The 19396-nt window shown below is 52.6% G+C and overlaps 2 protein-coding genes, 1 long non-coding RNA gene and 1 other non-coding gene across 6 annotated transcripts; 1 reads left to right on the top strand and 3 right to left on the bottom strand.

Moving 5' to 3' along the window:
- The first annotated feature begins 926 nt into the window (after positions 1–926).
- LOC130149051 (uncharacterized) lies at positions 927–4072 on the top strand. 3 transcript variants are annotated; one of them, XR_008821762.1, is made up of 4 exons: positions 946–1031; positions 1839–1886; positions 2622–2824; positions 3194–4072. It is a non-coding gene; the product is annotated as an uncharacterized LOC130149051 (long non-coding RNA). The 3 variants fall into 3 exon arrangements; XR_008821764.1 differs by lacking the exon at positions 1839–1886 and having other exon boundaries at positions 927–1031; XR_008821763.1 differs by lacking the exons at positions 946–1031; positions 1839–1886 and adding an exon at positions 1893–2518.
- A 5272-nt stretch (positions 4073–9344) lies between these two features.
- On the bottom strand, positions 9345–9429 carry LOC130149323 (small nucleolar RNA SNORD45). Its single transcript, XR_008821868.1, has one exon. It is a non-coding gene; the product is annotated as a small nucleolar RNA SNORD45 (small nucleolar RNA).
- Positions 9430–9588: 159 nt separating this feature from the next.
- On the bottom strand, positions 9589–14712 carry LOC130147657 (translation initiation factor IF-2-like). Its single transcript, XM_056335096.1, has 4 exons — positions 14519–14712; positions 13543–13699; positions 11023–11702; positions 9589–9926 (listed from the first exon to the last, which is right to left on the bottom strand). Exons 1-4 carry the CDS (start codon positions 14710–14712, stop codon positions 9923–9925), a joined length of 1035 nt encoding a protein of 344 aa, XP_056191071.1. The 3' UTR covers positions 9589–9922.
- LOC130149103 (translation initiation factor IF-2-like) lies at positions 12613–19102 on the bottom strand. The gene is made up of 2 exons (XM_056338406.1): positions 17989–19102; positions 12613–15598 (listed from the first exon to the last, which is right to left on the bottom strand). The coding sequence occupies exon 1, from the start codon at positions 19067–19069 to the stop codon at positions 18035–18037; it is 1035 nt and encodes a 344-aa protein (XP_056194381.1). The 5' UTR covers positions 19070–19102; the 3' UTR covers positions 12613–15598; positions 17989–18034.
- Between the last annotated feature and the right edge of the window lie 294 nt (positions 19103–19396).

Below are 19396 nucleotides of genomic sequence, written 5' to 3' on the forward strand. Positions count from 1 at the left end.
CTTACCGCAAGATCTGCTCGCTGCGGCTGCGGGGTTCACATTGCTCTGCCCTTTTCCCACTCGCAGCCCAGGCACTAATACTTGTTGGCTCTCTATGCAAAAGCATCCCCGTGGTTCAAGCTGTTAAATTCTTTCTGTATGACGCATTCCATTTTGCTGTGGGAAATAGGGGTGCATTTGCTGTGTTTGCATTTGGAAGCACGTTAGAAACAGCAATTTTAAATACACATTTTTTTTAATAGAAGAGATTTCGCCGGAGTGCACTTTTTGAGTAGGAAAAAGCGAGTGGTGTGAATGTGTGGCTTAGGAAAAGCTCACGCAAGTTTTCCGCTGCACAAGTAAGCCATTACGAGCTGTTGCACGGTTTAACCTCTTGAGCTCATAGCCGTTCCCTGTGACGGGAAAGTGAGGTGTTACCGGAATGAAGGGGTGCAGAGTCCGCGGCAGGGCCAGAAGGTGGGACAAGGGAGCGGGTCTTTCCTCCGCCTGCCTTTCCCCCTCCCCCAGGAAGCCGCTCTCGGCACAGCCCGCACCCCGCGGGAGGCCCCTGCAGAGACCCGCGGGCCGGCAGGCTCAGAGGAGCCCGCGGCGGCACCGAGCCCCTGCCCGCCCCGGCGCACAACGGCAGCCGCCGCCGCTCCTCGGCTGGCTCCGGGCCGCGCTGCCCGGCGGGGCCGGCGGGCGGGGCCGGCGGGCGGGGCCGGCGGGCGGGGCCGGCGGGCGGGGCCGGCGGGCGGGGCCGGCGGGCGGGGCCGGCGGGCGGGGCCGGCGGGCGGGGCCGGCGGGCGGGGCCGGCGGGCGGGGCCGGCGGGCGGGGCCGGCGGGCGGGGCCGGCGGGCGGGGCCGGCGGGCGGGGCCGGCGGGCGGGGCCGGCGGGCGGGGCCGGCGGGCGGGGCCGGCGGGCGGGGCCGGCCCCGGAAGGTGGGTTCATTTCCGGCCCGCGCGGCACCCTGGGGCGGCGGTAGCGGTGCGGGGCTTTCCCGGGAGTCTGGAAGCCTTTCGGGCCGGGACGTGCGGCGGCGGCGCGCTGGGTGAGCGGGCGGGCTGAGGGCGGGCGGGGGCCGGCGGGCGACCCGGGCGTGGCCGGCGGGCGGCGGCCAGCGGGCAGCGGCCGGCGGGGGGTACGTGGCGGGCAACGGGCAAGCGCTCGGCCGCGGCAGGGAGCGCCTGGTGGCGGCGGCGGGCGGGCTGAGGCGGGCGGCCCGGCCCGGCCCGGGGCCGGTTGGGCTGCCGGCGGTTCGCGTCTCCCGGGCAGTGACGGTGGTTAGCGGGCTCCTCACGGTGCTGCCTTTTTTTTTTGTCGGAGCTACGCTGCTACCTCAGCGAGGAGGCGAGGAGCGGTGGCGGGGTGGCCCCGGTGCTCCCTTGTGGCGGCGGGGCCCGGGAGGGGGGTCGGCCCGCGGCGCCCTGCCGCCCCCCCGCCGCCTCCGGGCTGCCCGGGCAGCCGCCGCAGCTCTGCGCGGGGCTTTGTCTTTCCCCCAGCAGCTGGCCGGGCCGTGGCAGCGGGCTGGGGCCGCAGAGGCTGCCTTGGGGCCTGCGGTAACGCTGTCGCAGGGGGGTGGCTCAGGAGCCTCTTCCCGCCCCTGCGAGTAGGCAAGGGAAAGGAACGAAAGCCGGCGGCGGCGTCCCCACCCCTTGCCCGCGGTTGCTGATTTCTCTAAAAAGTATTACAAAGGGCAAGCGTTGAGCTACCGGGGAGGGTTGGGAGGGAGCAGCTCAGGTGTCTCGCTGATCCTGTGTCTTGACAGTCAGCTTCTGGGCCAGAGCAGCCGAGGGGAAGAGGCCTTTTGATTTGCTTCCCGGTGAAACGGGGCTCTTTTGTTTTTCTTTGTACCTAGGTTCATCAGGAGTTGTATGTTGACAAATAAAGGGGAACTAAACTGAAGGTTAGTCTAGATGTTACTTTTCCACATAAGCCTTGTGCTTATGAGTCAGGCTGCTGACTACGGAGGGATAACTTTTGTACTTGCCGAGGGCCCACGAAGCTCCATGTGCCCGCTGCTTCCGAGTGCTGCGCTGCTGCTTGGGCAACAGCCGGGGAGGAATTGGTGGTCCCTTGTGGTTACACAGCCAGGCCTGCTGTGGACACAGTGCGTCCAGTCAGGCAGTATTATTTTTCTAGATTATAAATGAGCCTGAGGCATAAACCCATTTACACTTCTGTATGGCAGTATACTTTGTCAGAGAGCTCAGTCGAGCTGGCAGAGTTCCCTTGGGACTCCAGATTTGACTGTCTTGTTGAAAGGCTCGAGAGCCTGCTTTGGAAGTTACTTGACAAGGCACAGCTTTGCTGTGATTTTTGTATTTGAATTCTGACTGTAATGCCAATGCTATGTGTTAGCCTTTCTCCAGCAGTTATAAAAGCAGAACGAGCATTAAGAATCTGATTACATTTAACTAAATTCAAAACAAAGTTGAGGGATGAAGTGACTGGAAGTCCTGCAAGTCTGACTGGGTATTACTGCCGTGCATGTTATCTGCCTGTCTACCGATCGTTCCTGCCTCTTGTTCTGTTGTGGTAATTCCTTTGGGTAATGCGTTGGGCTCTAGATGTAGTGCATCTTGACTTCCTCCCGACCCGCTGAGATTTTATCGGTCTTCGCCTTCCTCATGTTTAACAGGGCGTGGGAAGGCCAGAGAGACTGGAAGCCTCGGCTGTTGTGTGCGGAGAAGCTGTCAGCCTTCTAAGAGAGCGTGTAGCCAGCAAGCGCATCGTGGTGCTTCGATACCAAGCTGATACCACAGGCCTCGATCTCTTTTTTTGTGAAAACGGATCACAAGGAAATGTGCTGATGTTGAAGGGGGAAAGGTGGCGGGGGAAGAGGTAGGAGGCAGCTTTCAACCAATTTTAGGCTTAACTCCTGTGTTCCTAAAAATGGTTCTGGTCTTTGAGGGGTTTGCTTTTGGCTTTTTGCCTTAAGCACATCTACCTTTCAGGGTAACGCTTTCTTGGAAGTTGGAAACGGTCCTTCTTGAACACCAAACCAAACCCCGTACCTGGGAGGACCATTTAGCATGCTGCACCGTGCGTTTTATTCCCTGTCAGTCACTTGACCCTAGCCGTACATGCTCTCCCGGTTTGGCACGTTCTTAGCCTGCTGGCCAAAAGATTCTGTCTTTTCACTTCCTCAGCTTGCTACAGGCCATAACAGATGTGTGTTGATAAACTGCTTTGCTTGATCACTGCTTTCAGATTTGAGCATCGATGCCATGGATGTAACAGGAGAGCAGCAGCAGGATGTAGAGCACGAGCCGTTTAAACAATGCTTGGATAAAGCTGCCAATCATGTGACTCCAGAAGCCGAGAGACACAGTAAGATGCTATTCTGCCATTCTTGGATGGATGCTCTCACAGTCTTTCCATCACCGTATGCCTGCTATGAGATTTGTGGGAGCAAGGGACGGCTGAATTCACAGCGTTTTAAACACCACAAACTCTTGAAGAGTTTATAGGACACAAATCTATTACACTGGCAGATCAGACAAGCTCCTCTGTGTGTGTATATATATATTATACTTGGTACTTCTGCGAGGCAAGTCTTTGCCTAGTCCCTCTGAAACTGGGACGAGGACTCATTGATGCATTTCAGGAGCAAAGCTGCTGAGTGAACAGGCTTTTCCTACTAGAAATCAAGCAGCTGCTTTGGCAAAACTTGACTTTGGTTGCATCTTTAAGTCCTAGGAGGCTGACAAATGGGACGAGCTGGTTAGAGGAAAGAGCCTCTCTCCAGGGAAGGCTCTGCTGACGTGACCCTTAAGCCTAAACTTGCATCTTACTATGTTTGCTTTGTGTGTGTTAATGCATACCCGATTAATAGATTTCAGTTGATTTACAGTTACAAGTTGGAGTAAGTGGTCCTTGGCTACATAAACCTCTCCTCTGTGTTTTTTTACATGTTATGACTTACTGTTGTACTTCAATACAAACCGGGAACGATTCTGGTAGTGTTGCAATATAATGGTAATACTTTCCCAACTTTGTCTTTCTAAAACGTGAGGTCCTTATTATCTGTTCTGGGAGATAGTGTAGTTCTGTGTATTGGCATGAACTAAATCTGCTGATTTGTTGTAACTCAGATTTAACTTTTCTGTTCTTAAAAGCTGAAAGGCTAAACTAAGCTAAGAGCTGAACAGCGGGTAGGTACAAGAGCTTCTCCTGTTGTCACAGAAGTGTGGTGATAGCCTTCTTACTGTTGTGTCACTTAGCAGCCTTTTTGTATTCAGAGGCTGTGATGTGACGAATGTACTGTCTGGGGTCAAACCCCACTTTTCTGTATCTAATTCTCTGTTAACGCATGTAGGCCTCCTGCTGTACTTGTGTTGACAGCCTCCACTGGGATTACTCGGTCTGAACTGGTTGCTCTCGCTCCTTATATTATCAAGGAGAGGAAGAGGAACTTGCAGGGAGCAAACAGTCTCATCCAGGAGAGGCGTTTTGAAAGCGATCAAACTGTATTGCATGCAGCAAGCAATTTCTTCTGCTGTCTGGAAAAAGTATATGGCTAGTTTGATTTCCACCACACGTGTGGCAAGTTAGATTGGAAGAGTACACCCCTCTTCGTGAAACTCTATGATTATCAGTTTCTGTTAGTAACACTTGATGTTCAGTTAGTTATTTAAATGGCAACTATACCAGTATTGACTGGTAAAGAAAAAATGCACGCAGATGTGGTTACCACTGGGCTTGCTTTAGTCATGACTCAGAGCTGGGCTACCACCCCAGTGAAAGATTCAAAGGGGAGTGCTGTGGGTAGCAAGGGTCCAAGGGTGGGTGTCACTAGGGAAATTTCTGGAGGCCCTTGTTAGGCAATTGGGCTTTTGTGCATCTCCATTCTCATTGGGTCCGCAGTTAACATGCGATAGGTTTGCACGGACATTCAAAGGTGTAATGTAGCATGTGAGCTTGATGCATTGAAATCTTCCAGGGGAGGGTGTGTATGATTGCTAGCAAGTGTCAGGGAGGACTGACACCTAATATCCATATCCTTTTCGTATTCAAGGTTAAAATTTTAATAACCTTTGTCTTTTGGGGGATTTTGGAGTGTGGGTTTTTTTGTGGGGGTTTTTTAGGTGGTAGGTTTAGTACTTTATTTTTGAACACAGCTTGTTTTCATGGATGCATACATAGGACCACTGTTGTTTATTATATTAAGGGTTTTCTTACCCTGCCTGCTCACCCTCCCTGTTACTTTCTCCACTCCGTTTCTTTGATATGTTTTTATTTCCTAAGCAGCAGTTAGTTCCCTCCCAGTAGACTTGATTCCTTCTTCTCATTTTTATGTCCACTAAAATACTCTGCATAGAACATTTGTTGTCAACATTGGTATGTGATTATGGCTTTCCACATGACTGCCTGTGAGGAAGAGGGGAAATTCAAATCTCTTTTAGGACAATATTTGCTGGTATTGTCACCCATGACAATGAGTTGCTTATTATCTATCTTATTCAAACAAAAATCTGAAAATCCAACCGCCAGTATGACTGCTTTGTTTATATAGATTCAGGCCTTTTAATGAAAGTTTACTGTCTCCTGCAGGTAGCCGGAAATTTCCACTTTGCACCAGCAAAAAGTTTCCAACAGTCTCATGTACATGGTAAAGTATTGTATTTTCCTGCTTATTGTGACCTTTAGCTTCCAAGTGTTTCAGACCATTTCATTTGAACATCTTTGCATTGCTATCTGTGGTAACAGCAGCACTGCTTCAGCAGGGAGGACACTGGTGAAATTTTGTTAGAGATGTTTAGAACTACTGGGAACAAATAGAAAAGTGTTTCCTGAAGGTGCTGCCACATGGGTGTGGGAGAGCATGGAGGAGAATGTGTCTGGGCAGTCTCTCAGCCTCACTTGTTCTACAAAACTTTGCTTCCCTGCTGTAAAACAACCTCAGGTACGGTGTTCGGTCCAGGACCTGAATATCAGTATCTCTGGAAGGGAAGTTTTGGAGAAAAGCTCTTGAGAATTTCAAGGCAATTCAGAACTTTCAGAGTAAAATTTCAGTTGTGAAGGACTTCCAACTTCCTCAAGTATATATAAATACACAGTGGCTGGAATGACAGTGGTAGTTTCCAGAATCATAGAATGGTTTGTGCTGGAAGGGACCTTTAAAGGTGCCCTAGTCCAGCCCTCCTGCAGGAAGCAGGGGCCTCCTCAACTAGATCAGGTTGCTTACAGTGCTGTCCAACCTGACCTTGAATGTTCCCAGGCACGGGGCATCTGCCACCTCTTTGGGAACCTCTCCCAGTGTTTCACCACCCTCATCATAAAAAATTTCTTCTATCTAGTCTGAATCTACCGTCTTTCAGTTTAAAACCACTAAGCCTTGTCCTATTGCTACAGGCTGCACGAAAATGTTTGTCCCCATCTTTCTTATAAGCCCCCTTTAAGTACTGAAAGGCCACAATAAGGTCTCCCCAGAGCCTCTTCTCTGGGCTGAACAACCCCAGTTCTCTCAGCCTGTCTTAGGAAAGGTGCTCCAGCCCTCTGATCTTTTTTGTGGCTCTCCTCTGGACCTGCTTTGCCAAGGACTCCGGAGCTGGATGCAGTGCTCTAGGCAGGTCTCATAAGAGCAGAGAGGTAGAATCGCTTCCCTCGACCTGCTGGTCATGTTTCGTTGGATGCAGCCCAGGATATTGTCAGCTTTCTGCCCTGCGAGCACAGGTTGCTGGCTCGTGTCCATTTTTTGATCCACCAGTACCCCCCGGTCCCTCTCTGCAGGCGTACCGTGGCTGCCTGCTGCCTGCAGCCGGTGTTGGCGCACGCGCAGTGGCGCTACTGGCAAGGCTCAGGGCAGCGTGTGCGTAGAACTGGCCTGACGGCTCGGGGTGCGGCTGCTGGTTGGGTGCGTGCGTGACGCATTCGAGATTCGCACGTGCACAGTGGCGTTACTGGCACCCTAAGGGCAGCGCATGCGCGGAGGGGGCTCTAGCCCCGCATGCGCAAAGAGGCTCAGCGCAGAGGCGTGCAGCTTCGAGGCCCGCAAGGGCAGAACCGCGTGGAATTGAAACCGTGGAGGGGCGCAGCCACCCCGCACCCCCGCGGTCTCCAGGTTGGGGGGGGGGGGGGTCTCGCTAGGGGCGGGGCCGTTGCAGCAGCGAGGACCCGCGGGCTGCGTTTGTCCCGGGGCTGCAGCGGCGCTGCAGTTCTGTACTCCCGTGTCGAGCGCGTGCTGGCAACGTGCTCGGGGGACGGCAGCAGCGGGCGCCGCAGCACCACCCTACAGGCAGTGCGGGATCGCGGTGCCGTTAATAACGGCTGCAGCACCGACACGTGGCCGCCAGGTGGCGGCAGCGCTCCACCGACCCTGTGCTGAACACTGGCCGGGCGAGCGCTGCCCGGGATCTCGGCCCGGTTCACACCGCCCGGCCGCGGGAACTGCTCGCTGCGGCTGCAGGGTTCGCTTCGCTCTGCCCTTTGCCCACTCGCAGCCCGGGCATTAATACTTATTGCCTCCGTACCATAAAGCACCCACGTGGCTCAAACGGTTAAATCCTTTGCATCTGACAGCTTTAACAGTCGGGTGCTTCTTTTTGTCTGTGCCCCCACCCCATTACTTAGGGAGAGACAGCAGCATGGGGAACCCATGGCACAAGGTGCAGGGGCGGGGGCTGGATGGTGGGGTCCTGCGGATAAGCCCCAGCGATTGGTGGTGTTAAAGGAGAAATTCACACAGATGTGGGTACCACTGGGCTTGCTTTAGTCACAACTCAGAGCTAGGCCACCATCCCACTGAGTGGCAGAGAACCAAGGGACACAGCACAGCTTATATACGCTTATCAGATTATTAGTCAAATGTCTGAAGTTTTTAGGAGTTTCTTTTGGCCCTGTCAGTTCTGCAAATCCATCACCTGACTCTGTCCCAGGTTATTCATCTCCTCGGTTCCAGGCTCCTCCTTGGATCTTGATCTTCTTTCTGCCTGCTTTAACTCACATGCTCCTTCAAGCGTGCTTAGTCTTTGAACAAGCAATTCCTATTCTTGTAGACAATTTTTTTTCCAAGAACAGCTGTGTTTCTGAGAGCACCTGTGTGCACAAATTGATCATCTGTTGTTTCTCTGTTCTCCCACTGACTAACTGGACTGGGTTTTAAACCAGCCTTTGATTAGGGCTACACTAGGGACGAGGCCTGGTTCTGCCACTTAGTTGCTTCAGCACTTTACATTTATTAATTCAAAATACATTTAACAGACAATATGGAACAAAATGCTAAAACTCCAGGTCTTAGAACAAACAAAAAAACCCCCAAACCCTAAACAGTGCCTCTGAACTGTTTCCCTTTCCATCCAATGGGTGGAAACTTCCTCAGTAAATGACAAGTTTACATGACCACCCAAGTGATCTGTGCTTACTGATCAGGAAAGCAAACAATACCTTTTCAGCTGGCACATGTATCCAAATATATACCCAAAGAAGCTCCATTAGTGTAACTTGCAAAGAGCTCTGGGATCTTACAACCTTACCTGTACTGCCCCTCTAGGGAACTGCAGAGCTGTGGACTCTCAGACACACTGGGGCACAATGCTTGGCCTGCCTGAAATGTTCAGGAGGCTCTCAGATATCCAGGCCACCAGAAACTGTTCTGATTTTACAGCAAGGCTGACCACACTTGTGAGTTTTCTTTTGCGTGCTCACACCTGGAAGCTAAACCAGAACAGCTGCACACACAGCAGAACAATTGCTCAGCACACCTACACCAACAGAGCTCTCCTAAAGCACACCTGGAGTCATTCATACCCCAAGTCAACATCTACAGCGGAACCTGGCCACAAGCTTTGACACAATGTCATTTTGGGGTCAAACTGATGCACATCAAAAAATTAGTAGAGCACGTCTCCTTCTCTGCCACATCAGGTATTGCGCTCCTTCAGCTGAGCTGTAACTGTTACATTATTTCCCAAATGCAAAGCCAAAGAGAGAAAATACAACCACAGCACACTCCTTAAAAAGCAAATATGCACAGGCAACCGTTCCTTGTGTGTGACCAAGGGATGATGTGACCACGGCCCTTCAAACTTTCAGGAAGCCTACATGGGACTAAACGGTGCTTGTGAACAAAGAACATGCCTGCTCGTTAAGACAGGCTGGTCAAGTTTACCACCAAAACTCTACATCAGCATTTGCCAACCCTGTCCAGCTTTGGGTGGCCAGAGCTGCACTCAGATCACTTGAAAGCGTCTCCTAGTAGCGGCCAGTACTAAGCTCAGAACTGTACCTCCCTGACGCCTACATGGAGGAAAACTCAAACTGTGCCCCCTTCTCCTTAAGGTGCCTTAGAGCTTGTGGCAGGAATTTCATCCCACTGCTTGGAAAAGCTCCAAGGTTGCAGCTTAAGGGAACTGGAGTTCCCTGGGTCTCAGAGTAATTCCAGAGCTAAAGTGGTGACAGACATCAACCCTAGGTCAGACAATACATGCCAACACTCATGACTGACCCAGGGTGGCAACCTCCTCCTGGCCTACCCAAAGGTTTCAAAGCCCACACACTGTCTTCATACTGCAGGAAGCTACCTTATTTATAATTCCTAACACCATTAACATGTTCCTTGAGACGGGACTACAGATACATTATGCAGACAACCAAGCCGCCGTTGGGAAGCACCAGAGCCTTATGGTGAGAAATTTATTCTACAACGGAGAGAGCTACAGTGAATAAATCAGATCGAGACGTGGTCCTTTTTCTTCAAGGGAAAAGCACGCACCAGATCAATGATTGTTGAACAGACAGGCAGAATTCTCAGAAAAAAGCAACCCCTAACTCTCAACAACAAAGAGAAAATTAATCCTCTTAATAAAAGCACAGCTGCACTGAAACAACACCTAACGTACTCACCTGTCCTCCTCCTAAATGAAGGTGTATAGGCAACATGTTTCCCTGGACATGATGTGCTCAGGGCACTAGGTTTTCTTACCCCATCCTTTCACAGTGTCACCTTTAAAAACCACCAAGAAAAGGTCAGTTGTGGTGTTGCCTTGGGAGATTCCCGTGCCTGGGGGAAGTCAGGAATTCTACAGTAGTAAGTGCCTGTCTGGACACAGACCTTCCTGAGGTGCCCCCTGCCTCCAGACATCTCCCTGGACCCTGAGCAGCACATACAGGTGCAGAGAGGAAAAGAATGACAGGGAATAGACCAGAGAAACTAGGGGGAGACAGGTGGGCGGGGGCAGCGAGAAAACCTTAAAAGAGATGGATACACATAAGGACAGAGACGTAAAGGGAAAACCAGCCCTGGGCTGCAGGACAGAGACGGAGAATGAAAAGAAGGGGAGAAGGAGAGGGAGTAGGACAATGGAGGAGAGAGTAAAAGAAAAGGGAGCTGCAGAATGAGAGATAAAGGCAGAAGGGAAGAGGGAGCAGGACAGAAGAACAGGATGGAGAGCTACAGGGAATCAAAACATGGGTTTGTATGGCAAGGTTTGGGGAGGAGGTGGAGGAAAAAGAGGAAGAAACAATGTGTGATCAACTGACCGCAGCTGCCGTTCCCGGTCCCCCTGCGCAGAGGAGAGTGGGAAATTGGGAGTAAATTAAGCCCGGTAGAAGTGAGAGCTGGAGGGAAGGTGTTTTGAAGATTTGCTGCTCATTTTCCTGCTCTGATTTGACTTCTGATAAATTGCACTCATTTCCCCAAGTTCAGCCTGTTTTGCCTATGAAGGTAATGGCAGAATGATCTCCCCATCCTTATGCCGACTTGCAAGCTTTTTGTTACATTTTCTCTGCCCTGTCCAGTAGAGAAGGGGGAGCAGTAAGAGCAGCTTCGGTCCAGCCCAGGTCACCCCATCACATACACACACACAATATCACAGCAGCACAGGAAAAAGGTGGGGCCAGAGGAAGGGCGGGGGGGGGGCTGGGACGCACAAGAGGGGAGACAGGGTCCCACGGACCCAGGACTCACCACAGCTCTCGCTTTTAGTACCGCTGTGAAAATGTGACAGTTCAGACGCGCCTTTCCCCCTCTCTCCTCCCTCCCTCCCGCAGAGCGCCGGCCGCTCGGCTCCCCCACCCCCGGCCACCCCCGGGTGTCTCACAGCTCTTCCTCGCAAGACGCGGCCTCCCGGACACGGCGCGTCGCTCCCTCGCGCACCGGGGGCCGCCCCAGGCTGTGGGTGACACACGGACCCCGCTGTGCACGCTGGCACCCGGCTGCTGCGGGCTGCGGGGCTGGTCCGCCCCCCCCCCCGCAGGGCCAGGCTCTCTGTGCCCGCAGCAGGAGGCAGCCGCTGCCCGCCTGCCCTCGGATTCCTTCTCCGCCTTTCCCCGGCCTGCCCAGCTCCTGCCCACAGCCGGGCCGTGCCCCCCGGTCCCCTCCCGCACCCGCGCCGCGGGGGGCGAGGCCGAGCAGGGACAACCCACGCCAGCCCCAGGCGGCGCAGCCCGCGGCGGCCTCAGCGCGGCCCCCGGCAGAGGGACAGAAGCACAAGTGACCGTGACCGTCGCCGCTCGGCCCTGCCCAGAGCCGCTCCTGCCGCAGGACCTTCGCAAGCGGCAGCGGGGGGCCGGCTGGCCGCCGCCACGGCAGCGCCGGGGGCACCTGGGGCTGGGGCCCGGCTGCGGGGGCGATGCTGCGGCGGGGGCAGCGGCAGGCTCGGCGGGTCTGGCGAGCTGGGGAGGCGCCCGGCGCCGGCACCCGCGCCCGGGGGGCGGCTTCCTGCTTCCTCCTCCGTCCCCTCAGCCCCCGGCCATGGCTCGCCGCCAGCGGATCGGGAGCCTAACGCAGCGGGCGGCTGAAGCTTCCCCTGCCGCCCTCCCCCAGGCGGCCGGCGGGCAGGAGCTCGCCTCCTCCGCGCCCCTGGCGCGCCACGGCCCGCACCCGGCGCGCCGCCATGCTGCTCCTGCAGCGCGCGTGCGCCGGGCACGCACGCCGCGGCGCGGGGGCCCCCGCTGGCCGCGAGCGCCGGGATGCAGTTCTGCGCGCCGAGCGCCTGTCGGCACCGCGCTCGGGGGGCGGCAGCGGCGGCGCCGTACCGGGAGGCAGCAGCGGGCGCCGCAGCACCGCCCCGCAGGATGCGAGGGATCGCGGTGCCGTTAACGACGGCCGGCAGCGCCGAGTGGGGATGCGCCACCACGCATGCGCGGCGCCGGCGTTGCAGTACCGACTGTTGGCCGCCGGGTGGCAGCAAAACCGCGCGCTGCCGCCGGCTGCCGATGTGCCAGCACCGAGCTGGAAAAGGATGTTCAGTTGGGACACACCAAGACCCTTCTCCGTCTGATCACTGCCTGAAGGCTGTTAAAAAGCAATAGCCTGATCATCCATCCATCCATCCATCCATCCATTTACTGTGCGTGATTACTACAGTTACTATTATTGAAAGCACCCAGCCTTTTGCACAGGGCAAATACTGACTTTAAAAGCTTTTTGTGGTTCCACAGAATTGCCTTTACTTTTGATATGTTGCCAGCTTCTTCAAAATGAGCCGCAAGAAACATTTTGCCTTCAAGGCCGAACCTCCTGCTCCCCCAGGATTTAAAGACAAAACTGTGCTTCACTATTTTCTAATGTTAAGTGGTAAAACACTTTCTCTAAGGGAACGAACTACTCTATCCCATTCATGGCAGGTTTCTTAGTATCCTGTTGTAATTTGCTTTAAATGTTTTCACACAAAAGACAGACATCAAAATGAGGTATTACTGGATTTAACCTTTATTATACACACTAACCTGGTGCCATGTAGGACCTGTTTTAAAGCATCAGAACATACAATTTTTGCACTCGATCTCAGGTATGCCCACACACAAAAAGCTATGAAAAGGTGCCATTAGGTAACGAATCTAGACAAGCAGTTATTGACTTCAAACCTTTGGTCCTTGGTACTTCCACTGGACATAGTCAGAGATGTCTTTTTCACATTATACTAGCTAGGCCCTCCCCAGAAACTCCTGCAAGCATACTGCAGATGGGATTTAAAAGGTAGACATTAAAAACTAAAGAAAAACAGAAATAAAAAACCTAAACGCATTGCAAGATTAGGACAAACTGGATTTGCACAGAAACCACAGACCTTTTCATACAGTCACAAAGGTGTTTAGGTATTACTTCATCTTAGCACCAAAGGAAATAGGGCATCTAATTACCTTTGGGTCTATAAGCTTTTTCAGTTTTAAAACAAAACGAACAAAAAAATAGCCAGTCCTGTCCTGTTCTCCTCTCCAAGAAAAGACACAAAAGAAAGACACAGATAATCTTGTTCAAAGAATAGGAAAAGAGACATGTGATGTGCACAGCACTCAAGACACAATCTTTAGACAACCGCATACACACACCAAACACAACAAAACAACCCACACCAAAACAAAACGCCTATGTAAATCTGTCTAAATTAGTCTGGATTGCCCAAAAGCATATCTTCTTTGTGTCACACTACTGCCTGTATGTAAGCAGGCTGCCTCTCCCTGCTATAATGACATCTAATACCAGCAAAGAAACAGTGAAACATCTAGGAAACTACAGCATTTACCAGAAGCATTGCCAATACATTTAGGAAACTACTTAAGAAGAAGATTGCAAATAGCCATATATAGCAAATAGCAAATATATCCAGAAATCATACTTTGCACAAGGCTTGAACTTGCCAGCCCAGGGAATGGATCATGTACTCGTTGACTGTGAAGCCCATTTCCAGAACATGAATTCTCATGTTTTTACTCAATATATCACTGCCTATGAAATACAGTGCATCACAGTAAACCTGATTTGGGGGCATAAGTCTGGAGTAAGAATGAATCATAGAATCAAAGAATAGTTTGGGTTGGAAGAGGCCAAAGATCATCTAGACCAACCACCCTCTTATGTCAGGAACACCTTTCACTGGATGAGGTTGCTCAAAGCCTGTCCAACCTGACCTTGGACACTTCCAGTGATGGGGCACCCACAGCTTCTCTGGGCAGCCTGTTCCAGTGTCTCACCACTCCCATTGTAAAAAATTTCTTTGTTTGCATCCAACCTAATTATACCCTCCCTATAGTTCAGAGCTGTTGCCTTTTGTCCTGTCACTATAGACCCTGGTAAAGTCTCTCCCTGTCTTTTCTTATAAGCCCCCTTTCAATATAGAAATTGAAAGGCTGCCATAAAGTCTTCCTGAAGCCTTCTCTTCTCCCAGCTGAACAACCCCAAGTTTCTCAGCCTGTCCTCACAGGAGAGGTGCTCCAGCCCTCTGATCATATTTGTGGCCCTCCTCTGGACCTGCTCCAGCAGGTCCATGTCTCTCTTGTATTGGGGACCCCAGAGCTGGATGCAGTACTCCAGATGGGCTCTCGTGGGAGTGGAGTAGAAGGGGAGAATCACCTCCCTCAACCTGCTGGCCACGCTTCTTTTGATTCAGCCCAGGATATGGTTGGCTTTCTGGGCTGCAAGAGCACATTGCTGGCTCACATCAGGTTTTTCATCTGCTAGTATCCCACAGGGCTGCTCTCAATCCATTCATCCTCCAGCCTGTATTGATACTGGTGATTGCCCTGACCCAGGTGCAGGACCTTGCACTTGGCCTGTTGAACTTCATGAGGTTCACATGGGCCCATTCCACAAGCCTGTGAAGGTCCTGCTGGGTGGCATCCCTCCCCTCTAGAGAATCGACTGCACCACGCAGCTTGGTGTCGTCTGCAAACTTGCTGAAGGTGCACTCGATCCCACTACCTGTGTCACTGAAAAAGACATTAAATAGTACTGGTCCCAGCACATACCCTTGAGGGACACCACTCATTCCTGGCTTCCGCTTGGACATCGAGACATTGACTGTAAGTCTTTGGATGCAAGCAATCAGCCAATTTCTTAGGCAGCTAACAGTCCATCCATCAAACCCATCTCTCTCCCATTTAGCAGCAAGAATGTTGTGGGGGACCGTATCAAAGGCCTTACAGAAGTCCAGGTAGATGGCATCCACAGCTCTTCTGTTGTTCACTGATGCAGTCACTCCATCATAGAAGGCCACTAGATTAGTCAGGCATGATTTGCCCTTGGTGAAGCCATGTTGGCTGCCTCTAATCACCTGTCTTCCATAGGTTTTGCCACGTCTTCCAGGAGGATCTGTTCCATGATCTTACCAGGCACAAAGGTGAGGATGGCTGGTCAGTAGATCACAGGGTCCTCCTTTTCATGCTTTTTATAAATGGGTGTGATGTTTCCCTTTTTCCAGTCATTAGGGTCTTTGGCTGACTCCCATGACTTTTCAAATATGATGGGGAGTGGCTTGGCAACTACATCAGCCAATTCTCTCAGGATCCTGGAAAGCATCTCATTAGGTCCCATGGACTTGAGTATGTTCAGGTTCCTCAGGTGGTCCCAAACCTGATCTTCACTTGCGATGGGAGGGACTTCATTCCCCCAGTCCCTGTGTGGAGGTTCAGGGGCTTGAGAGATGTGGGAAGAGAGATTGCCATTAAAAACTGAGGCAAAAATATTACCTCAGCCTTCTCCATGATGGCTGCCACTAGTTCTCCTGTCTTAATTATTGGGGTGGGGTGGGTGTGGTGTGTGCATTTTCCTTCATCTTCCTTTTCTGCCCAACACACTTGTAGAAGCCCTTCTTATTCTTTGAATCCTTTGCCAAATTCAGCTCCAGCTGTGCCTTGACTTTCCTGATCCCATCTCTACACATCCAGGCAGCATCCCTGTCTTGAAAGAAAAGTATACATTGAAGACAAGTGTGAGGTTACAGGCCATTTGGAATTCAGCTATCCAGACATTCTAGATTTACTGCCTATTTAAGTTGCAAGAATGACATGCATATTCAAGAAAGCACAACTGCCCTGACCTATAGATTTCTGGTGTTCAACCACTGCAGTTACACTGCTGGCATTCATACTATGAAGTAATGTCAAAAAAGCATGGCAAAGCAGGACATAATTCTGAAACTGGATATGAAGAGCCATCTTCCAGTTGTGAGCTGAAGTACACTATTCTCGCTAATCAGAGATTATAGAGACCTGCAGCTGTACAGTGTCTTCCATACCACACAAAGAAATCAGATATCTAGTAAATACCAGGCTTGCAATGTCCAAGTAGCTATTTGAATGTAGAACTTCAAACAAACGCCTATGATGTACCACATATCTAGTGTATTCTTAGCTTTACTGGCTAACAATTCTTTTGTGTGGATCTTGTGCTTCATGTTGTTTATTTGGCAGTTGAGAGACACTGTATGAGGAAGCAAAGAAAGCAAGAAAATCAAAATTAAATTAACCAGATTTGAGATCTGTCTTACAGGATTTCTTGATCGATTCCCTGCCCCCTAACCAGCTTTTGAAATGCACATTTCCAAATACATGTAGTTCTGTGATCACTTGTATACTGGAAAGGCTAATAATAAATGGCACACGTTAAACAGGCATGAAATTGTACACATAAGCCTCAGAACTGTATAAACTGAAGACAAAATCAGAAGCCCTGTGTTAAAGGTTTCCTAAGCTCTTTGTTTCCCTCAGAAGCTGGAAGCTTTTTGAATGCCAACTATAATGTCAGCTATTCCAGCTGACATTCTCTTATAAGGTCCCAAGCACTGCTTCAACTCAACAGTTATGAATGAATGACCTGTGTGTGAACGACTACCTGTACAGATGTATCTCAGTCATACACATGCAGACAGACCGTTGAAGGGTTAAAATGAATGACGTTCTGAAATTCTCGGCTTCCCCAACCCTCCTTCCCTAGCCCCTTCCCCAGCGTCTGGGTGAGATGAAGCTGTTCTGTTGATCATGACTGTTCATCCTCCAGAGGCAGATGCTGGAGTGAAAGGACAAAGCCAGCAACTGCAGCCTCCTACTAAGCAGCATTCAGCCTTTCTGCACTTACACAGCTGCAAATTCACTTTTGCCTGCTCAGGGCTTGAGTTGGGGCAGGCACATAACAATAAAATGTTCATTCAAAGGCAGAGGCCTTCTGTCTATGTTCATTATTAATCCACCTGCTCTTACTAATACTAGATGTCTATAATTTTATAATACAACATTTATAGAATAATACAATACAGCTGCCAAAAATGTTACTATTTGGCATAGAATATAACTAAGAAATTCCAACATCTCACAGCCCTGCTAGCTCCTGTTTGTGACACCTGATGTTAGGGCCAAGGCAAGGGACCAGCTCAAGCCACAGCTCCCTCCTTTGATTTTTAGAGGTGGGATTTCTTTTGGGCTTGCTGTGAGCTGGACAGGAAGTCAGTCTAAAAATCCACCTTCTCAAGCTGATGCAGGAGCTGTCCACCTTCTTGGCCAATCCACAGCTGAGCCCATACTTTGGCACCCCTGTAGATGGAGAACTGAGAAACATGGAGCCAATTGTAAGTACCATCACCCTCATCCCATTGGTGTGTTATTGCGCTTATACTGGTAACAAATTAGGGGCCCCTCCATTTAGGTTCTAAGACGTGTTTCTTTTTACCCAGGCTCAAAGACATTACTTGGCCTCAGTATCACCATACATCTATATAAATTTGATTCTCATTTTTCTTTTTTTCTTGCTTCTTTTAGTGCTTCTTCCACCTAAGCCTGAATTTCTTCTTTAGTCTCTTGTAATGTTTTTCCCATTCCCACTGATCACCTTCAGGACCCTTAGGGTCTTATGTATGGGGCATGGGCTGTCCAAATGAACATGACACGAATGTAAATTGGTGCACGAGTTGTTGCTGTTTCTTAAAGCTGCTAATATTGCTGGTAGTTTTTCAGTCCATTGCTTTGGATATTGCCCCATTATCTTCCTGAGTTTATTTTTAATAGTCTGATTCCTTCTCTTTACCGCTCCAGAGTGCTGTGGGTGGCAGGATCTATGCAGCCTTTCTTTAATACCCTGTTTACTTAGGAAGGCTGGAGTCACTTCACTTAGCAGATCTTCTCCTCCTTTTCTCTCTCTAATTTCCTTAGCCTTTTTTTTTTTTACACTTCAAGCTGATGTGTTTCTTTTAGTGGGGAGTCTTCAACCCATCCCCAAAGGATTCATGTGATGATAAGCAGAGACTATTTCCTTAATTCAGAGCAGTTTATATAATCCGTTTGCAGTTATTTACCAAGGTCTGCAGCTTCCCTGATGCAAGAGACGGGAGCTCAGTTTTATTAGCTGGGTTCAGGATTCACTACAGCAGCGAAAACGAGATGGCAGGAAGCTCCTCGCAGCCGCCCAGGGCTCTGCCTCCACACGGCGCCCCCCCTCCAGCAGACGCCGACGACTGCGGGCCGCTCCCGCGGACCCCCGGGCCAGGCCGCCCGCCCGCCCTCGCGGGAGCCCCCCACCACCCCGCCCTGCACCCTGCCCTCCGCGGCGGCCCCGCGCCCCGCAGCTCCGGCCCGCGCTCGCAGCTCCCCGGCGCGCAGCCCGGCCCCCGCACAGGGCAGGCTCGCCTCCCGCCGGGGCGGCCCGGGGGCACCGCGCCGAACCCCGCTCCCGCCCCTGCCTCTGCCTGGCGCCCGCCCCACGGCGCCGAGGGGGAGCGCACGCAGCGGCCCTGGCTGGGGAGCGGCCGCCCGAGCAGCCCCTCGCCTCCCGCGCCCGCGGTGCCGACGGCCGCGGCGGGCAGGGAGCGCCCGAGGCCCGCGGCCAGCCGGGGGCGGGGGGGCGCGGCGGCCCCAGCGCCGGCGAGGCGCACCCTGCCGGTCGCCGGCGGGCCCTGCTCCCTGCTCCCGCCCGGCGGTCGGGCGGCAGCGGCGGCGCAGGCCGCGACCCCCCAGCGCCCCGGCGGCAGCGAGCGGTGGCGGCGGGATGGGGGGGCTGGGCCGGCAAGGCCGGCCGGCCGCCGCCCGGTGCGCGACCACCGGAGCGGCCGGCGACCAGGGACAGCGGCCGTACCCGTCCGCAAGACGCTGCGAGGGATGGGCACAGCGCGGGAGCCGGGTGGCCCGAAACGTGCTGCGGTGGAGAAGGGGGCGCAGAAGAGGTGGCGGGGGCCTCTGTGCCCACCACACGGCAGGCGCGGGCTCTCTTCTGGGACGCCACGGCCGCCGCCCCCGGTCCCCGGCTGGCAGCGCGGGTGCTAACGTGCTGCGGCGGAGAACGTGGGGCCGTCGGGGCAGCGCGTAGATGCTGAGGGAGAGCAGATCCAAGAGCCCTGAGCAAAACAGGAAAGGGAGGACGTTTAGTCGAAACCTTTGCATTTGTATTTTTTTTTCTACCGCAGAGCGAAGTGGTTCTTTTTTCCCTTCCCCGCTCCCCCCCCCCGTCTGCTTCCCGACTGTTTGTCAGCAGATGTGCGCTGCAGAGGAAGCTGCTCTGCAGGGGCTGTGCCTCCAGCGGAAACGGCTGCAGCCGAAGGGCCCTGCCGGAGCGCATCGGCACGCCTGCAGTAAGATGGGTCACTGCCTGGTGGGCGGTTTCAAAGTCAGGTAGAGCAGGAACTGAGGGGGAGGGAAGCCGGTCTCATGCCGAGGTCTCTTTGCAGAAGGTTCTGGACCGAGAGGAGCTGGGGGTGGGTGGAGATGGAC

This window comes from Falco biarmicus, chromosome 4, assembly GCF_023638135.1.
Source record: "Falco biarmicus isolate bFalBia1 chromosome 4, bFalBia1.pri, whole genome shotgun sequence".
NCBI lineage: Eukaryota > Metazoa > Chordata > Aves > Falconiformes > Falconidae > Falco > Falco biarmicus.